The sequence below is a fragment of the Camelus bactrianus genome, chromosome 17, assembly GCF_048773025.1.
Source record: "Camelus bactrianus isolate YW-2024 breed Bactrian camel chromosome 17, ASM4877302v1, whole genome shotgun sequence".
NCBI lineage: Eukaryota > Metazoa > Chordata > Mammalia > Artiodactyla > Camelidae > Camelus > Camelus bactrianus.
Genome location: NC_133555.1, coordinates 22,839,248 through 22,858,120, shown reverse-complemented (window position 1 = coordinate 22,858,120; position 18,873 = coordinate 22,839,248). Strand labels below are relative to the sequence as shown.

The window sequence follows — 18,873 nt, the reverse complement described above, 5'->3', positions numbered from 1 at the left end:
TTTTTGTTACATTGTAGGAGCGGAAAGAATGTCGGAGCGGGCCGCGGATGACGTCAAGGGGGAGCCGCGCCGAGCGGCGGCGGCGGCGGCGGGCGGAGCAGCGGCCGCGGCCGCCCGGCAGCAGCAGCAGCAGCAGCAGCAGCAGCAGCAGCAGCAGCCGCCGCAGCCTCCGCAGCCCCAGCGGCAGCCGCCGCCGCCGCCGCGGCGCCTACGGCCGGAGGACGGCGGCCCCGGCACCGCCTCCACCTCGGCCTCCGCCGCCGCCGCAATGGCGACTGTCGGGGAGCGCCGGCCCCTGCCCAGTCCCGAAGCGATGCTGGGACAGTCGTGGAATCTGTGGGTCGAGGCTTCCAAACTTCCTGGGAAGGACGGTGAGTGTCCACGCCCTCCGCTTCCCCACGCCCCCCGTTCCCCCATCCTCTGACCCTTCTGCTCCCCTCCCCCCTCGCGTGACCCGCCCCCTCGGGGGTCAGAGATGCTATCGCTCGGTTGGGGAACGCGGAGGTGCCTGCACCTACTCCGTGCTTGCGTGAGCTTGCGTCACACTCCCGGCCACTGACCTGCCTCTCCCCTCCTCCTGTGTGTGTGTATCTCCTAGGGACGGAGTTGGACGAAAGTTTCAAGGAGTTTGGGAAAAACCGCGAAGTCATGGGGCTCTGTCGCGAAGGTGAGTCCAGCCCCCTGAAGGAGTCTGTACAAGCCCGGGGGAAGTATCCTGGCCGGCTTACCAGGGCGGGAGCTTGCGCCCACCTGACCCACTCCGCCCCTGGCACGCGAGGATGCTGCCTGAGGAAGCAGAAGGGGGAGAACGGAGCGTTTGGAAAGTCCGGTTTCCGGGGGCTTCCTGTAAGGGGGGCGTCCGGAACCCTTCTGTGGAGCCCTGGCTGGGTGCAGGTTGAGTAACATTGCTCAGTGATGAGCGCTGGGGACCAGCACTGAGTTTAACTCCGAGATCCTTTCGGGTCTAAACCCCTTACGGAGAAACACGTGTGGAGGAAGGCATTCTCAGCTTCGGAAAACATTTTCACGAATGCCTTAGGGGGCTCTGGAAAGGAATCTTTGCCACCTGAAATTTTCTGCCGGCAATCAAAATGAATTTTGAACTTTAAAAAAGACGCTTTACCTGTGCAGCCTTGTTTCTATGGGATTTACGTTACAAAGGTTCATCAAAAGGATCACAAATGAGGACCAGTTGGTCGGATTTTTTTTTTCTCTCTTTTTGTGAGCTGCCAAGATCAGCGGAGGTGAAACAAGCCTTTAGTGCACTTAGCTAGTGAAGTCAGACATTAATTATTGGTCAGTTTTTATTCAACCTGTTTGGGAGAAGCATACTCTAGAGAAATGTCGGTTGCTAAAGGATGCCTCCAGATGAAAGGTCAGGTGTCTTGGAACTGTCAGGTTTTCTTGCAGGTTTTCTTTTTCTGTGAATAGTCATTTTGACTATCTAATGCCTAATCCAGGCTTGGGCGCACCCTGCTCAGAGAGCTTCAGGGGGCCAGTCACCTTTAAGTTTTGTTCAAGCTGTTCCTTCAGTGGTAGTGTGGACAAGGACTTGAGTGAGATTTGGTATTCAAAACAGAGTTTATATTCCCAGAACAATTTTCTTAGGGTGGCCATTTATTTTGGCATAGTTATTGTCAATGGCCCCAGAATAGGTAGAACTTTGCAAGTGGAATATTTTAAAGTCCAGAGTCGATTCATTATTACTCTGTCTCCACATTGACTCCTTGTTTTTAGTGCCTGCCAGGTCTTCACGTGCACTGTTTTGTTTTGTTTTTTTCGACTGGCTATTTATTGGCCTCTTGGCCCTAAGAGGAAGAGTAATACCAGTGGCAGCTGTCTGAGAGCTCCCAGTTGGAACAGATTAGAGAGCAAATTAGTTGATTTTGAGAGTGAAAATTGCTGTTTGAGAGCAAAGGAAGGAGGGAAGGCACAGGACTTGCTGGCGATGTTGCAATAGGAAAAATCAGTTGTTAGTCCGGTTTTAGTGTTGAATTGGCAGCCCGCCTGGGCTTAAAAAGTTAAAATCACTAGGTGGCAACTCTCACAGGAAGCAGTTGGAGTAGAACTTTAGAGGACCTGACCCACTCCTGTTCTTAGTTTTTATTCTCTGGGTGTGGATGCATTTCCCATAAAGGGTTTCTAAAGCTGTTTGAAAACAGGTGCTACTTATTGGTAATTCCCCTATAGAGAACGAGTAAGTGTATTAGTGTTGCACTGGGCATCTTGGCCTGGACTGAGACCCAACCAAATTTAGTTGCCTGGACCCACTTTTTGCTGTATTTATTGTTTTCTGTTGGGAAATAGTCATCAATAGATTTTACCAAGAAGGTCTAGGATCTCTTGACTACTTTATTGAGGCTCAAAGTGATTATAGATTTGGTTGTGTGTGCTTCTGACTTATCAAATTGTTAGTGACTGTAAGAGGTGCCATTTTTTTGTAAGCTGCTTGAACCCCTCAGAGGATGCTGAAGCAGCCAGGATGGCCGAAACTCTTCCTGCCTGTTTTGAGTAGAGGATGAAGTTTTTCGTTCAGTCAGTTCTTGACTCATTTGTGATTTTGTGGATTTTCTAGGATAGTTTAAAAATCCAGGAGTAAGGATGTTCAGCGCTAACACAGTGGGCCTTTTTTCCCCCTAACAGTTCATGTCAGGCTGCTTAAGAAATGAAAATGCATTTTTATTTGTTTATATTTATTTTTTAATTGAAGTACAGTTGAATACAATGTGCCAATCTCTGGTGTACAGCACAGTGTCCCAGTCATGCATATACATACATAAATTCATTTTCATAACCTTTTTAATTAAAGGTTATTATGAGATATTGAACATAGTTCCCCGTGCTATAGAAAAAGAACTTTTTTAAAATCTGTTTTTGTATATAGTGGCTAACATTTGTAAATCTCAAAGTCCCAAATTTATCCCTTCCCACCCCGTTTCCCTGATAACCATAAGATTGTTTATTATGTCTGCGAGTCTGTTTCTGTTTTGTAGATGAGTTAGTTCATAATGTCCTTTGTTTTTTTGTTTTAAGATTCCACATATGAGTGATATCATATGGTATTTTTCTTTATGGCTTACTTCTCTTAGAATGACGATCTCTAGGTCCATCTGTGTTGCTGCAAATGGCATTATTTTGTTCTTTTTGTGGCAGAGTAGTATTCCATTGTATAAATACACCATAGAAAATGCATTTTTAAATAATCAAAAATTATTCAAAAGTTATCCTTTGTCTTTGGCTGAGATTATCTCCTGCCAATAAAAGGTGTTTGGGAATTCATACTAATTCCCCTTGTCAACAAAGTTAAAGCAAGAAGAAATATGTAGATAACATTGATAATATGAATGAAGCACTAGGTCAGAAACTTCCCATCTTACAAGACATTTAGGAGTATTGACCAGACTTTTTGAATTCTCCAGTTCACGGCTGTATACCTTAGGGGTTAGAAATCTGAGTATGAGATAAAGTTGCTTAACCTTACATTAGTTGTTTTACCTTTCAGAATCAAACTGTCCCTCTTTGTAAAAAGAGAGAATACCTATTTCCCATAGGTAAGGGTTAAAATTAAAGTAGGTAACATGGAAAATGACTCAGTACATACTAATTCCTTTCAACCCTTTTAACTACTGATAATCTTAGACCTGATCTCCTAATTTGGTATTTCTCTAGGTCAGGGGTTTTTAACCTGGGACTTGCATGGGCTTCAGGGGGTTTGAAATTGAGTGCAAAATGGTCCTCTTTCTATGGAAAGTTTCCCCAGCTTATCTTGGAGTCTCAAAGATTCTTCATGTACCTCCGTCCCCAAAATTGAAAACTGCTAAGCTTGTATCGTTGTCTTTTTTTCTTTTCTTTTTGTTGTTGTGGCTTATTTTGGCCAATTCCCTCATGGCAAGTCTCTCCAAGGGGTTAATGCTGTGGGAGGGGTTGGAAGTACTGATTTAGGTGACAGTGACTTTATCTGTGGCTTAGCTAATACGTCACCCCCCTTTCTTCCTATCAGCACAGTAGGCAAATGTTGGGATAAAATTTCAGTTATCTTTCAGAGGTCAGCCTATTTTTCATCTGCATCCCCATATTTTTATTGGCCTGTTTGTTTTATTCTGTAATTTGTAGTATTATTTGATAGCATAGTTGGTTTTGGTGGGAAAAGATTGATAATCCATTTTTAACTTTTTCAAAAAAACAAAGCTCAAGAAAAAATTACATTTTTCAAAAGGTGATTTTTGAAGTTGTAGATTTAACAAAATAATGTTTAGATGAAATTAATTGGTATGATTAACTGATTAAGATGTCCATATTATTAGTACCTAAACATATAGAGAGCCTTAAAAAATGAAAACATTGAATGTCTTAATTTATCAGCAAACTGAAGCAAAATAAATAGTGTGATTGTGGAAGTCAACAGTGGAATTAGAAAAAGGGATTTTTTCTTTGGGAAGTCATTCTTCTCTTAAGCCCACCTGTTGTCCGGTATCAAAGTACCCTGCACTTTTCCTTCCTTCAAACTCTCTACCTATTGCCATTTGAATGTGTGTATTATGTGACGGCCCTTTTATGAGAGTGCAAGCTTGCAGAGGACAAAGGTGTCAGTGATCCAGGATATATTCAGCTCCTGCACGTCATTTGTGCTCAGTGAATATTTGCCCCCAAAATGAATGAACTGGGCTACTAGGAAGACTGAACGGTTCAAATGACCAATTTTCCATTGTGTTGTGACTCAAAAACAGGTCCCTGTTCTGTGGGGAGATGTGCTTTCTGGCCCCAGGGGAGGCCAGGGACTGTCTTTCAGTTCTTCCTGTGTCTCTGTCCTGAGTTTAACACTCCATTTACACTTCCCAGAAAGAGTGCAGACAGGACACCACCTCTCTTATCTCTGATATTTAGGCAAGGGAGTAGGATGGCAACCTAGGGTGATACCCACACTTGATGACAGGTGACTTCCATGTAAAAATAATAGGGACATAATTGAGCCTAGGGCAAGATAGAAAAGAGGTTGCTTGGCACCTACAGGCAACTAGGTTAAAAAAAGACTAGGGAGGTGGGCAGCCTCAGTCAACATGGTGTCAACATAGTACCACCTTCTTCTTTCTGAGGGAATAAAAATTGTTCATAGTCAGTTAACTGAAAACAAATAGGTATTTGTGCGAAGGCCTGTTAAAGTAGCGACATTATAAGGCAGAAAACCCTCTCCCTGAAGTAAAGAGTGTTTCTGTTTTTCTTTAGTGTTTGTTTCTCTTATATTCTACCACCCGACCCCAGCTTTTTCTTACGGATAATTTGAAATTTACAGAAGTAGAGAAAATATTTTAATGAGCCTCCATATATATATATATATATTTACATATATATATATATCTTTCCTACAGCTTAAACAGCTAATGAGTCACTGCTCAATCTTGTTTCATCTCTACTGTACTCCCCACACTGAATTATTTTGAAGCACGTCCCAGACATCATATCATTTCTTTTGGTTTTCTTTTTTGTGCTTGTGTGGACTTCAGCTTGTGTCCTACAAGATGGAGTCTTTATGTGTGCTGCGCCTTCAGGGGCACGCCTGCTGCCACCTGTGATCCCCCCGTGAGCACGCAAGAGTGCGGGCGGCAGTGCTTGTTGCCTGCCGGCATCTCAACTGGAGACAGGATTCAGTGCCATCCAAGTTCAGTGCGTCAGACACACATTAATACACATTTAAGGAGTACTCAGGTGATGGAGTCGCAGGTCGCCCACACCTTGACACTCCCTGGATGAGTGCTGGGGCTGCAGTGACACCGAGCGGTGTCCTTGCTGCTGGTTCATGTGTGTAAATCTCTGCCTGCAAGGTCTGCGCTAACCCAGGAGTGAGAGAGCCCCGGTAGACCTAGAGAAGGTGACACTCTGATGGAAGGATTCTTTCCCCGAGTGTGGCAACTTAGCTCTTTGAATGCACACTGCAGCCTGTGGGCCAAACCCTGCCTGCAGACTAGCTAAGAATGCTTTTTACATTGTTGAATGGTTGAAATAAAAACTCTGAAAAGATGATTATTTCATGACCTGCGGAAAGATGTGTGAATTTCAGATGTCAGCATCCGCCCGTGAAGTTTCACTGGAGCGTAGTCACAGCCGTCCATTCGCTCGCTCACTCTCTGTGTGTGGCTGCTTTCTCCATGCAGTGACCCGCAGAGTTCAGTAGGTGTGCATGAGACCATGCAGCCCCCTGAGCCCAAGATTTACCATCTGACTCTTTACAGGAAGACTTTGCCATCCCTGTTTTAATGAGTCTCTTGGTTAATGAAGGGGAACTCATTCCGCAGAATGGGAGTCTAGTATTCCTTGAACTTTCTGTTTTGAGATGGAGGATTTTCAAAGTAGTAAAATCCACTATTCTTAAAGCAAAAGTTAATTCAACATTGAAGAAATATGTTGAGCTAGAAGGAGATAAGAGGAAGAATGTATGTAGGGCTTTTTGGTGGGAAGTTTCCTATTTTTGTCACTTTTGTCATTCCCTGCTACTTTTCTAGGGCATATACCTGTTTCAGGGCAATTCAAATATAGAACATTAACAGAATTGTGACTGTCTCAGCTTCCAAGAGCCTTGGGCTGTGAGGATGGGGCTTGGCTTCTGTTAAATTCCTATATAGTAAGAATCTAGAACTTTCATGGGATTTTCAAGAGGGTACTTGACACATTCTTCAGAATTTCTGACCTTGAGTTGGCTTAGAGGAGTTGAAGCCCTGTTGGAGGTCTTGGGGCTTAGAAGGTGGATTCGTCAGGAAACACATCTTTTGATTTATGAGTACGGCATACTGCATCGTTCGATCTCACCTCTTTGCTTTTGTGTTTGCTGAGAAGTGTAATGCCTGGCACAGTCCACGCTGAATTCCTCAACCCACAAGGCTTCGCAGCTAATGGAAACCATGCATGTTTGCTGTAGTAGGATGGGACTTCCTAGCTGAATGGACCCCATAAATAGATTGGTTCTTGTGAGCTCCGGAGGGAAGCACGGGGAATTTATGCGTCTTTATTGAATGTGACCTGCTTGTTATGTGGGCTCATTTTTTCCTTGTAACAGCATCCTGCTTGCTCACGTCCACGTCTCACAGTGTTCCTGTTGTATATGGACAACTCGGGTTCGGTGAGAACTTTTACTCTGGGCCAACATAGGTTTTACCTTAGGTATTCTTCACAGCTGCCCAGTGATGTAGGTATTACCATTATCTCCATTTAACAGATGGGAAAACTGAGGCCCAGAGACGTGAGGGACCTCACCAAGATCACAAAGCATGTAAGAGACCCTGTAACCCAGATGTCCCTGACACCGCGGCCCACGTGCTGAAGCCCGTTCTAGAATTGCACTCACTTTCCATGAGCTGGAGCAGGTTGCTGTGCTCTTTGTTTTCCTTGCTGTCATCTAGAAAGACTGACCTTCACCACAAAAAAAGAAAGAAAAATTTTTTTTTTTGTAAGTAAAGAAAGCAGAGCCTTTTCCTTGCTGCACTTTACAACAGTCTATATGTTCTATTTAACAGTTCTTTTTATAAAATCTTTTCTTTTGGGAAGAGGGGAAGTGTACGTAGTTGGCATTAGAAGCAATTGGCTTAAAAAAGATTAAATGAGAGCTGAAGTTGCAGCAGATAGCAAACACAATCATCTGGGGTTTGTGCCATTAAAAAAAATCCTTTAAAAAAAAGGAGAGGTGAAATTTCACGTTTTAAACCGTAGTATTTCAGTGCAAGATTGCTTTTAATCACATTGATATTCAAAGTTTATGGCAGTATTTCTAATAAATGTACCCCTCTGATTATTAAAGTATTTTTTGATTGAAGTTCTACAAAGAGAAAGAAGCCTGTTAGTAGACTTAACAGTTGGAGATACTGTGCTTTTGAAAGGAAAGCAGAGGATTACATTTATATTCATCTTGTACAGCAGGGATTATTATAAGTGAGCAAAAGAAGGAGAATGATTTTTGCATTTCAGGCATTCATAACATAAAACTAGATTAAGTGTTCTTGTTCCTCTTTGTAATAAAGACCCTGCTAACGTGAAATACTTTTTCTCTTGTACTGAAGCGTATGGCAAGGAGAAAGTAATAGTTCATTATCAATTACACTTATAACTGTAAAACAGAAAATACTCCCCTTGCAGGTTATACAGATGTTTTCCACAATCCTAACCTCCAGGAATGCAGTTTAAAAAAAAGCTTTAACTGAGGGTCCCATGCTTTTATACTTCAAACTAGAATGTTTCTGAAATAAATTAAGGACCAAACATAGGGTTGCTAACATTTTATAATATGTATAATTAGACATTATAACATATATAATTCTTACCATCATAGAAGTGTGGGGGCATTGTTTTGGAATAAAGGATAGTCTCTGAAGAAAGTTTAGGTTTAGGAAAGACTCATTGCATTTTCCTTATTTTCCTCATTTGTGGACTTAAGTACGTATTGGAGGGTTTTGGAGATCAGTATGTATTTGGGGGTTTGAGAATCACGGCTTTGAATCAGCTTCCCAAAGTGTCTCTGTATTACCGTTATCCCCATTTTACATTTTACGGATGTGGAACGCAGAACCCTGCTTCTGTATGCTATTAGTAGGTGTTACGCAGGAAAGGGGGTTCCATGTGGTGAGTTTGCGGGAAGATAACTTTAAATACAGGCGGTACTAAGAACTCCAGTTCCAGATTTAAACAGACGTGAGCTCAAATCTCAGCTCTACTAGGGGAGTAGCTTTAGAGAAGTCTACATAGCTTTGCTAAGCCTCGGGTGATTTACATGGAAAGTGGGGATCGTAGTAGTACCTCCTGGTGACTGGGAGGATGAAATGGTGTAGGGCCGTTTCAGCACTTTGTACAGCGTCAGACAGGGTAACTGTTCCGTGCGCGTTCCCGGCTAATTGTATTATTTTTACCAGTCGTGAAAATGCAGCGTCGCAAGCTTGCCTCTGGTCTGGTGGTTAGCCAGGGCTCCCAGGGGAGCGGCAGGAAATGAGATGCCAGTTTTCCTTTTGCAGGCGATCCGTAGGCAAGGAGAGGAAACCTCACTCGGCGTGCTCAGGACAACAGAGCGCAGAAACAAACCCGAGTCCCGAGCTCTCCTGGACTCGAGTGAAAACGAGAAGTGGGAGCTGACTTTTGTTGTTTCCTCCTTTGGTCACCTCTTTTGGGTGGTGGAGAGAAGCCCAGTGTGGGTATTTACTTTCCCTGCTTGTGCAGCGCTGGGTTTGCTCCCCTTCAGGAAGCCTGTGCTGGTGTCTCTTCCTGTAACGTTTTACAGAGCTCTTTCTGGGCAAGAAAGGTCAGTTACAGACAACCGAATAGAGTTGTCGTCACTAAGTTGGGAAGCGGGTCCCGGATAACTGAGGCTACTACTTTTATGATTTTTAGGTATGTGTGGTGGTGGTCATGGGGTTTTCTGCCAGATGAGGGGACTTTTAAAAATTGTCTCTTCAATTCTTGGAAGTGTCCATTTTTAACTTGAAGCAGTTCTCTATTTAAATTACCTTGTTCTCTTTGGAAACTATGCAGACAGATACGTTTTAGTGGAAAAAATTATGATTTGTTACTATTACTAAAGCTAATAAATATATACTCACTGTAAAGATTTGTCTCATAACAGTAACATGGAATATGAAAGCCATCATTCTCCGTAATCCCACTCTAGGCCAATTTTAAGTCTTCAGTGACAGGATTTGGACTTGGGGTAGCTCACACCTGATCAAGGACACCCATGTAGCTACTTTGGACCCTTAGTGACAGACAGGACTCATACTTGCCAGCCTGGTCGTTTCAGTTTCTGACACAGTCTAGACCCTGTCCTTGGGCGGGCCTCAGGATATTTTGTGCAGCGTGACTCCTGCCTTGAGAATCCTCTGGCTTCTTTCCCTTTGTTCATTTGCTTTTATCCCACAAACATTTGACAGGCACGTTCTCTGTGCCTCTTGCTGGGGTAGAGTCCGAGGGTACAGCTGCAAACCAGGTAAGAAGGCAAGGCCCTAACTGTCAAGCAGTTGGTTAGCAAATATTTATGGAGTTGCCCACTAAGTGCCAGGTTCTCTGATGGGTGTTGCGACAGAGCAAGTCAGAAAGAGCTCCTGCCCTGTGACGCGAGATACAGTAAATACACAAACATCTTTCAAGGCTATCGAATGCTGTAAAGTCAATGAAGTAGGCAGAGGAGTTGCGGTTCAAGCTAACACGATCAAGGAAGGCTTATCTGAGCTTTAACATGTGAGCCGAGGTCGGAGTGGTGAGAAGGAAGTGACCACTCGATCATCTGGAAGGAGGGGGAAGAGCGTTCTAAGCAGAAGGAATAAGCAAGTACGTGGCCTCTGAGATGGACATGGAGTGGAGCGGAGGGACAGGAGGCTAACAAAGGTCAGATCGCAGAGGTCAAGGGCAGCTATTTGGGTTTATCCTGAGTGCAAAGGGAGCCTCCTGGGGTTAGTAGCTTCAGCAGGGGAGTGACCTGATCTAATCCGTGGTGTGTGAAGACCACTGGCTGTTGTGTGATGAGTGGACTGGGGAGAGGAGGAGGGGACCAGCCAACCAGGTGAGAGGTGAGGGTGGCTTAGATGGTGGTGATGGTGCTGGCAGGGCAGAGACCTTGTCCTCTTAAGGATATGTTTTGGAGGCAGAGTTGATGATTTCGTGAAGAATTGAGTGTGGATGAGGGAGCTAAGTAAGGACTAGGATCTGAGGCTTGAGCCCCCGAGTGGGACCATCTAATGAGTAAGGAATGTGGAGAGTGGGGAGACTCAGGGTCAGGAGCTCTGGTTTTGGTCACACTGTATGCATCCTTGTGCAGCTGTGTAGTTGGTGACTGAATATACAGTCTGGAGCTGGTGGAGCAGGCTGGGCTGGATCTGTGTCATCTCCGTACGGAAGGTGCGGGTTCCTCTCGGGTGTGGGTGTCAGTGAAGGATAGCAGAGGACCAGTGGCTGAGCCCTCATTGGGTGGTAGGGGGTGCGTGGGTGAGAAGCAGTCTGAAGGAGGGGTGAGGAATTTCCAATGAATTGGGAAGGGAAACCAGGTGAGTGTGGTGGTGTAGGATTCCAGAGAAGAAACCACTTGAAGTGAGACGTGATGGCGTGTGTCACATGCTGCTGTGAGGTGGAATGCAGCCAGGCCAGGGACTGACCTCTGGCTGTAGATCTCAGTCCGGAGAGCTGGGGAGGCAGATGCCGGGTTGGAGGGGCCGGAAGACCAGAGTGGAGAAGTGGAGAGGGCAAGTGTGGGCAGGTCTTCAGAGGGTTTTGCTTTAAAGGGAATGGAGAAATGAGGCAATGGCAGGATGGGGACGTGGATAGAGGCAGTAAGGGGAAGGCTGGTTTTGTTTTGTTGTGTTTCATTCTGTTTATTGTGGATAGTATTAGGGCATGTTTGTCTGCCACTGGACGTGATCCAGGAGTGAAGGCTAATTGATCACGTGTGAGGAAATGGATGACCACAAGGATAATACCTTATGACGGGAAAGGGTGATGGGATCGGAGCCCAATGGATGGGTCTGTTCTGGGTCGAATTAGGGGCTTTTTTCTGTTGTAATGAGAGGAGGAGCATATGGTTCGGTGGCAGGCAGGGATGTGGAATTGTGGGACTATCAGGTAGGGAGTCCTTTCCTGTCATTGCTGTGAAGTAAGGGAGAAGTTAGGACGTCATCATTTGCAAGTGAATAGGAAGAATTTTGTCTGTCTTTCTCTTAAAGTGTCTAGACCAGTGGTGGGGGATTGTTGGCCAAGTCAACAGACAGTTATGTGTCCTTTGGTGGCCTCCCAGTGCGCTTAGGAGAAAATCAAAACTTCCTGACAAGGCTTGTGAGGCCTTGGATGGTGGGCGTGTGAGCCTCCAAAATCAGGCATCCGGCAACTTGAGGTGGAGTGAAGTCAGAGCTTCAGGTGGGGAAGCGGGGGTCAGGCAAGGAAGGCTTGCTGGAGGCAGGGAAGGGGCGAGTTGGAGCTTTTGTTGAACTTTGAAGGAGGAGTTCAATAGCGAGTATGATGTAGGAGCAGCTTCTGAGGTGGCACATCTCTGGAGGGGAGCCTGGAACTGGGCTGCAGCGCTGGGAGGTGAGGCCTGGAGGGCAGGAGATGGAGCTGCACGCAGTAGGTGGACAGTCGTCCTGTACAGAGGCTTGTGCTGTTTTCAGGGGTTGGTCTTTGAACGATCACCATGGTAACAGTGTGGCCATTGAATTGGCAGTGGCTAAAGTAGAAATTGGAGGCCAGTGGGGCCTGTAGCCTTCCTCCTTAATGTGAAATCCTCAAGAGTCTAGGTAATCATAAATTGAGGAATTGAGGTTTTAAAATACAGATTCAGAATCTAAAGTGGGTTTTTTTCTCTTCCATCAAACACCTCAGTGGTTTCTTTTTGTTTGCTTCATGCATTCATTGCTTCAGCATGTATTGAGCACCTACTTTGTGCTAGATACTGCTCTAATTTTCAGAAAAACAGCAGACATTCTAGAACTACCCTCACAGAACTTCTGTTTCAGCGGGGGAGATAGATAAGAATAAAAAAAATAGTGACGTACATATATGTGAGTTAGTGATGGGTGGTCTTAAGAAAGATTAAGTTGGAGGGGTGCAGTTGAAAATAGGGTGAGAAGGAGTTTTCTGAGCAAGTCTTATAGGGTCTGATGGCATGAGCCACGTGGACATGGTGGCTGAGCCTCCAGCCAGAAGGAACAGCAAACCCCGAGGCTGTGGTGGGAGAGGATCCTGGAGTGGTCACAGAGCAGCCGCAGGCCAGGCCAGCTGGAGGGGTGTGAGCGCGGGGAGCGTAAGCAGCAGAAGTCAGCTGCCGAGGGCTTGAGGCCGGGCACGTAGGGCTGCAGCCCATTGAAAATCCAGATCCCTCTGCCGTGGCCCACAGGCCTTGCTGGGTCTGCCTCTGCCGGGCCATCCAGCCTCCTCGCCGCCTGTTTTCCCCTGTGCTTGCTGGGCCTCGAGCACTCTGGCCTCCTTCCAGTTCTCCTCACGCGCTGGGCTCTTTCCCACTTCTGAACCCTTGCGTGTGGTCCTCCCTCTCCTGCCCCTGCCCCTGCCCCTGCTTAGGTCACGCATCCCCTTCTTGAAGGAGTCCTCCACATCACTGTGGCTTTATAGCCCGCAGCAAAGCTATGTCAGTATCTTGTGTCAGCATAGAGCAAGCCCTCACCCTGGCTAAAATGTGCCATTACTTTTAGGCTTGGGGTATAAACACTGGGTACAAGGAATTATGGCCAGTTTTTACTTGAGTCTTGGCTAAATTTGCAAAGTGGGCCTAAAGGGGAAAAACAGTATAGAGTAGCCACCAGTGATATTCTTGGCATTTCGTTGGGGGCAGGGTGGCAGTGCTCACTGCAGTAACGTTTCGTTCCCTTGCTGATTATAAAGTGTGATAGACCATTGTTCATCTTTATTCCCAGTGTTCCGGCACCTTTTTGGTTGAGTAACAATATGCTGTGAAGAGAGAAATGGTTTTGGTTTTAGAATAACTGGTTATGTACGAATAAATGACAGTGTGCCCGAATCGTTCTGTTACATCACTGGGGTTTTCTTTCCCAAGATAAACTCTGTGCTCTTTTCAGCCTCTGAATAGGAAATTTATTTTCTGCCTTCCCTTTATTCCTGCTTCTAGGCCCTTTTCTGTCTACTCTGGGGACAGGCTCAGAGTTTACTGGAGACTTTATGTGCTGCCCTTTCTGTCCCTCTTATCTTACTTAGCCCCGTGTCTCATGAGCTGCTCATTGTTCACTGGCAGCTGCAGTGGCTATTTCTTTGAAAGATCTTGTGTTTGGTAGATGTTTTCTTAAAAGCTGGTGGCAGTTGCTGAAAATAATCTGTGTTGTGTGAGTTTATAATCTATCCATGAATCATAGTCTTCTCATCGAAGAGCGTGTTACGGCAGAGTAGCAAATAAAACAACTTTTTAAAAATCATTTACAGACCAAACCATCCAGATTAATAAAGTTAGTAAGCACTAGTATTCGTCAAGTGCCGGGTAAGTCCTTGTAAAAATTTCACAAAGATCCTCGTTCTTCCTCACCAGTAATTCTGCAATAAAAACAGCTCCTTAAAAACAGAAATTCGATAGATGGCATTTCAGAATTATGGAAAAACATGTCAAACCCTGCTAGCTATGTGGTTTGTGTGCCCCTTTTTTTTTTTTTTTTTTTTTTTGTGAGTGGGGAAAGTGCTTTTATAAAGTATCAGAGAACTTGGGAGATTCTCTTAAAAACTAAGAATCTCTCATTTTTGCTATGTGACCAGACCGTGCTCTGGTTGACCTTGAGTATCAGCTACATTGGTTGATCTTTCTCCCCCCACCTCTGCTTATCTTGGTGGTGGTGCTTCCCCAAAAAGGGAAATAGGTTTTAACGACAACGTAACTTTGCATCAGATATTTCTCTTCACTTCGGTCGTGTTGCCTTACTGTGGTCTTGCCCACGTGTGACATGATGGCACAGGGCAGATGGGAGTTGGCTTGAAGGCCAGGCACCCTGCTCTTTCTGGCCACAGAGCCCCTGCCAGCATCCCAGCTGCTCTGCACACAGTGGGTTCACACAGCCTGTGGTCAGTGAAGCAACTGACAGGCAGTGAGAAATGACTGAGCGGCTCCCCTCCATCCACGGGGCCTGGGAGTTACCTGCTCGGTAGCCTTTGGCAGGAATCTGGGGTTTTGAAATTGTTATGACTAAATTGGACATCATTTGGGGTTTTTTCTATTCTCCCGACAGGAAAAATAGGCCTTAATGTATATTTTAATGGTTTTCAGATGATGCCAATGACTTTGAGAGGTCAGTCTTTAATGCTTGATTTCAGTAAAATTTAGCAGCTCCTGTTCAGAGACAGATTTTTCTTTCATTTAAAAAGATGACAAGTTTTTATTTTTATTCCCAAATCCCCAGGAAATTTTAAGTGCTGTCAATTTTATGAAAAGGTAATTAAGGAGTTAGATAGGGAATGTGTCTTTCGCATCATCACTCAGGTTCTTATTTGCCTGATGAAAATACCTTGTAATAAGATCCTTCTGTGTGTAGCCCCTCCACAGCTTTCCCTGGAAGGCCTTGGCCGTAATTATGTCTGTATCTGGGCACCGTTAAATGAGGGGAGGAGCCAGAGTGGAAGAACAGCCACCTGATCTTTTTCAAACCCGCAGTTTACAAGGTGGAGTGGGTTCCAGCATACCCCTGTTGCTTAAGGACTTTCGTACCAGGTCGGAAGGCCCTGGACAGATGGCTGCTTCTGGGGAGACATAGTAAGAGCTTGTGTGTTGATTGTGTTAAATCTGGCTATTGAGTGGCCTCAATATTGAGGCGTGGAGAGTGGAGCGGTGCTGTTTCACAGAACTGTTAAGGAGTTAAGTGAAACAGAGGGGTCTGGTAGAGCTCGGCCTTTAAAGCTGAAATCGACGGAATGTATGGTAGAAGTTCTAACTTTTGTTTCTACTGCTAATCTTCTTACAATTACTTACTTGTAAGCAGCCCCTGAAAAAGTTGGTGGGGGGGGGGCATGAAGCTTAATTACTCAGAATTGAAACTTCGCTTTGATAAAGGTTTGCTGAGTGAAAGCTGTGGATATCCACCCATGTATGAATCTGTTTGTGGGGTGTCTCGGCTTGACTCGGGCATCAGGAAGAAAGAGCCCCTGAGGACCAGAGAGGGCGCTCAGAGGCTTTCTCTTGTTGCAGAATGCAAGCTTCACCTCTGGCCTGTGGGGCCCCTGAGGGACAGATCTGGTCAGTGTTCCCTCTTACGGCCTTTGTGCCTTCTCTTGAGAAAGAAGGTGCATCGTTGCGCTCTCTCTCTCTCTCTCTCTCTTTTCGGCTTTCTTTTCAACACTCTTTCCTGTATATCTTCTGGTTTAAGTGGTCTCCTTTGTATATGCACACCCTCTTTTAAGTTGACCCCTACCCTTCCAAGTCTTACTTCCGGAGAAGAAGTCATATTAAATCCTGCTTGCTTTTAATGTCTCCCATCTCGCGTCATGACAAGGGTGATGGATGTAAATTGTGACTGCAGTACATCTGTGTCAGAGGGAAGACAAGCCTGGAGTGCAGAAGTGGAAATAGACGCATGAAGAAGTAACACGTGGGCTTTGGAACCAGGGGTTCTCCAGCGGGGCTTATTTGAGAGATGCAGAGTCCTTGAACCCCTTCATAGATTTATGCAAACTATTGTCTGTGTTTGCATAAATACAGTTTCCTAGGGGGAGACAATATACATTTCAGCAGATACTCAAAGGCCTACATGACCCAACAACGATCACCACCAGTGAAAATACCCGAAGTCTTTTTCGTAAGATCTTAGCAAGTCTCCATTATTATTTTATTTTTAGTTAAAGCAAGTTTTTTGTTCAAGTTCCCATATTCAAGATACATATTTTTTAGATTTCCTGTTGGGTTTCTAAAGTTCTTGCTTTGTTTGATTAATGCTTTCACAGCAGTATTGTTTTTTGTAAATGTCACGAGGAACATATTCTGTCTACATTAAGGGTTAAGAATCGTAAGTGGGCCAGCCTGAGAAGATGGCCATCTTTTGTCCTGGTGATACCTTGTGGACCGGCATCATGTCAGAGAGACAGACAGATACAAGTCCTGCCTGCAGTTCTGTAACTGAACCTGTTTATAAATGAAGGGCAAGTGAGGGACAGACTTGAGGATATGACATGGCAGTCCAGGTGATTTCTCTGAAACACACCTGAGAGTGTTTAACATTGCTTGAATGATTGACTCTTGCCTAACTGACCTCACCAATTCCCCTTTGCCCTTAGGGTGAAGCTAAAACTACTTTGGCTGATGAACAGGGTTCTGTTTGCCTGAGGCCACCGAAGCCTCCCAGCTCCTTAGCCCTTCCTTCCAGGATCTATACCACCCCTACGTCGGGGCTCGGCCCTCTATCCCTGCACACCGTCCCCCTCCCCTGCTTCCTTCTTTCCCCTCACCCCCTTTCCTAGCAGAAGAAAAGCCGACCTTCATCTCACAGGTCTGCGCTGCAGCGTCAGTTCTTCTGGGCCCCTGGGCCAGCTCTGTGTCTGCAGCGTGCCTCGTCATCCGCGGGGACGTCTTCCCTTGTCGCCGCGTGTCGCTCTGCCTAGGTTTTTTGTGTGTCACAAATACACTGTGGTTGGATATTTAAACTGTTGTCAGTTTTGCTGCTTTTACCAACAGTACCACAGTTAAAGTACTTTTACAAGCTTCTTAGCACTACTGAAGTTTTTATTTGCTTGTTTTTTAAATAAACCGGCAAGTGGAGAGTATATTTCGGTAGATATTGCCAGGGTACCCTCGAAAAAGGCTTTTCAAGTGTCAGAGGTCCACGTAGGTGACAGAAAAGTGTGTTGATGGCTGGGGGCGTGGTTTTTTTCTCTTGGAGTTGGCCCCTCCTTAAGGAACGGGTGGGACCTAGCTCTTTCCCCTGTCTTCCTTCACCAGCCCCCACAAGTTTTGGGTTGTTGAAATTGCTGTCTTCTGTCCTCTATAAACTTAGAGCCCTGTGAGTTAAACACACAGGTCAGACCTTCAAAGTGTTGTTATTAAAGGAAGAATCAATTGTAGGCTTCCAGTCAGAATCACGCTCTTCATCGCAGAGTCGCAAAGTCCCTGCGTGTTTGCTCTTTAATCCACAAACTCTAGGGTTAGGGTTTTGCCACATTACTGTTGACTTTCTTCATCTACCCTGTGAGCCCTGGCCTCCAAAGTCTCAAACAAAGGCCAAAGCTGTCTTCCACCTCCCCTGAGAAAGTCCACAGTGAATGAACATCTCATAACACAGGGTTTGGATTTGAATACAGAACAGAATGTTAAGTGACTAGCCTAACCTACTTCTCTTTCACAAAAAAAAAAAAAAAAAAAAAAAAAGAGGAAATATGATTTCCCTGTGACTCTGGTAATCTCCGTCTTGATAAAATGATGGATATCCTTTATTGAATATTGAAAGAAACCTGTGCAAAGTGGTTAGTTAGATAATCTTTCTGGTGAGGGGGGTAATGGTTCCTGCTGATAAAAAAATTCATGCCTCACAGGTGCTTATGGAGGGAGCGGCTACTTGAGTTTTTTTGTTTTTTGGTATCAGTTTGTATAGTGTTTAAGATAGAGCCCTCAGTTCCCCCCTCCCCCCAAAAAAGGGCTTTAAAAAATGGGTTACTGGAAGTTGGGTGGCTCACAATTCATTCACAGGTTTAGTGCCTAGAAAGCTACTGATATTCATCCTTATTTTCAGAACCACCAGTTGCCCTAACTCCTTTGCAGCTGATGGGCAACATTACAGTCGTATTGAAAGGCTGAAGACTGACTCCTCCGGGAGCTGGGGAAGCCTGAAACCCAGGCCCTTGTGCCCTGCCCTCTCACGTGTGCCTGCCAGCTGGCCGCCTCCCGCCTCCCACAGCTCTTTCAGTCCTGCTTGCTTGGAGGCTGTGACTGCGCCTGGCCTCTTACGTGTACCACGTGCCAAAGTTTTCGCCACTTCTGGGAACAGAATTCACAGAAAGAAAGAATTGCCTGGTTCTCTGGGTTCCTGGGGGCAGGGGACATTTTTGTGTATGCTTGTGGGCACCACTCTGAACAGTGAGTGGAGAAATCAGAAATCAGACAGTCATGCTCCTCACGTACCTTTTCCCAGAGATCAAGACGGGATGGGCGAGCACTGGGAGAGAGGCGATGGCCTGTGTGAGAGGCAGAAAGGGGATACTTCCGGATGGGAGCTGAGGGAAGGAAGGGCGAATGGGTGTTATGCCCGGGCGACTCAGTTTTTTAAGTACTTCCTCTCTGGGTGTCTGTAATCACACCAAGGGCTTTGCAGGGCGTTAATACTCGTTGCACAGCGTCGCATTTCCTGGGTCACAGTGCCTGCTCCATCGCTTCCCTGATGATCCTGCACAAGTTATTTAACACCTTCTGGCCTCAGTTTCCTCACAGGT

The 18,873-nt window shown here is 45.5% G+C and overlaps 1 protein-coding gene across 15 annotated transcripts in view; it reads left to right on the top strand.

Annotated features, from left to right (window-relative positions):
- The window catches only part of ATXN7 (ataxin 7), a 142,654-nt gene that overhangs the window by 40,552 nt on the left and 83,229 nt on the right, over positions 1–18,873 (top strand). For all 15 annotated transcript variants that reach the window (XM_074344552.1, XM_074344551.1, XM_074344548.1 and 12 more), the window contains 2 exons: positions 18–371; positions 599–667. In XM_074344552.1, the coding sequence (XP_074200653.1) occupies positions 29–371; positions 599–667 (412 nt within the window). In that variant the 5' untranslated portion in view covers positions 18–28. The remainder of the gene's footprint in view (positions 1–17; positions 372–598; positions 668–18,873) is intronic.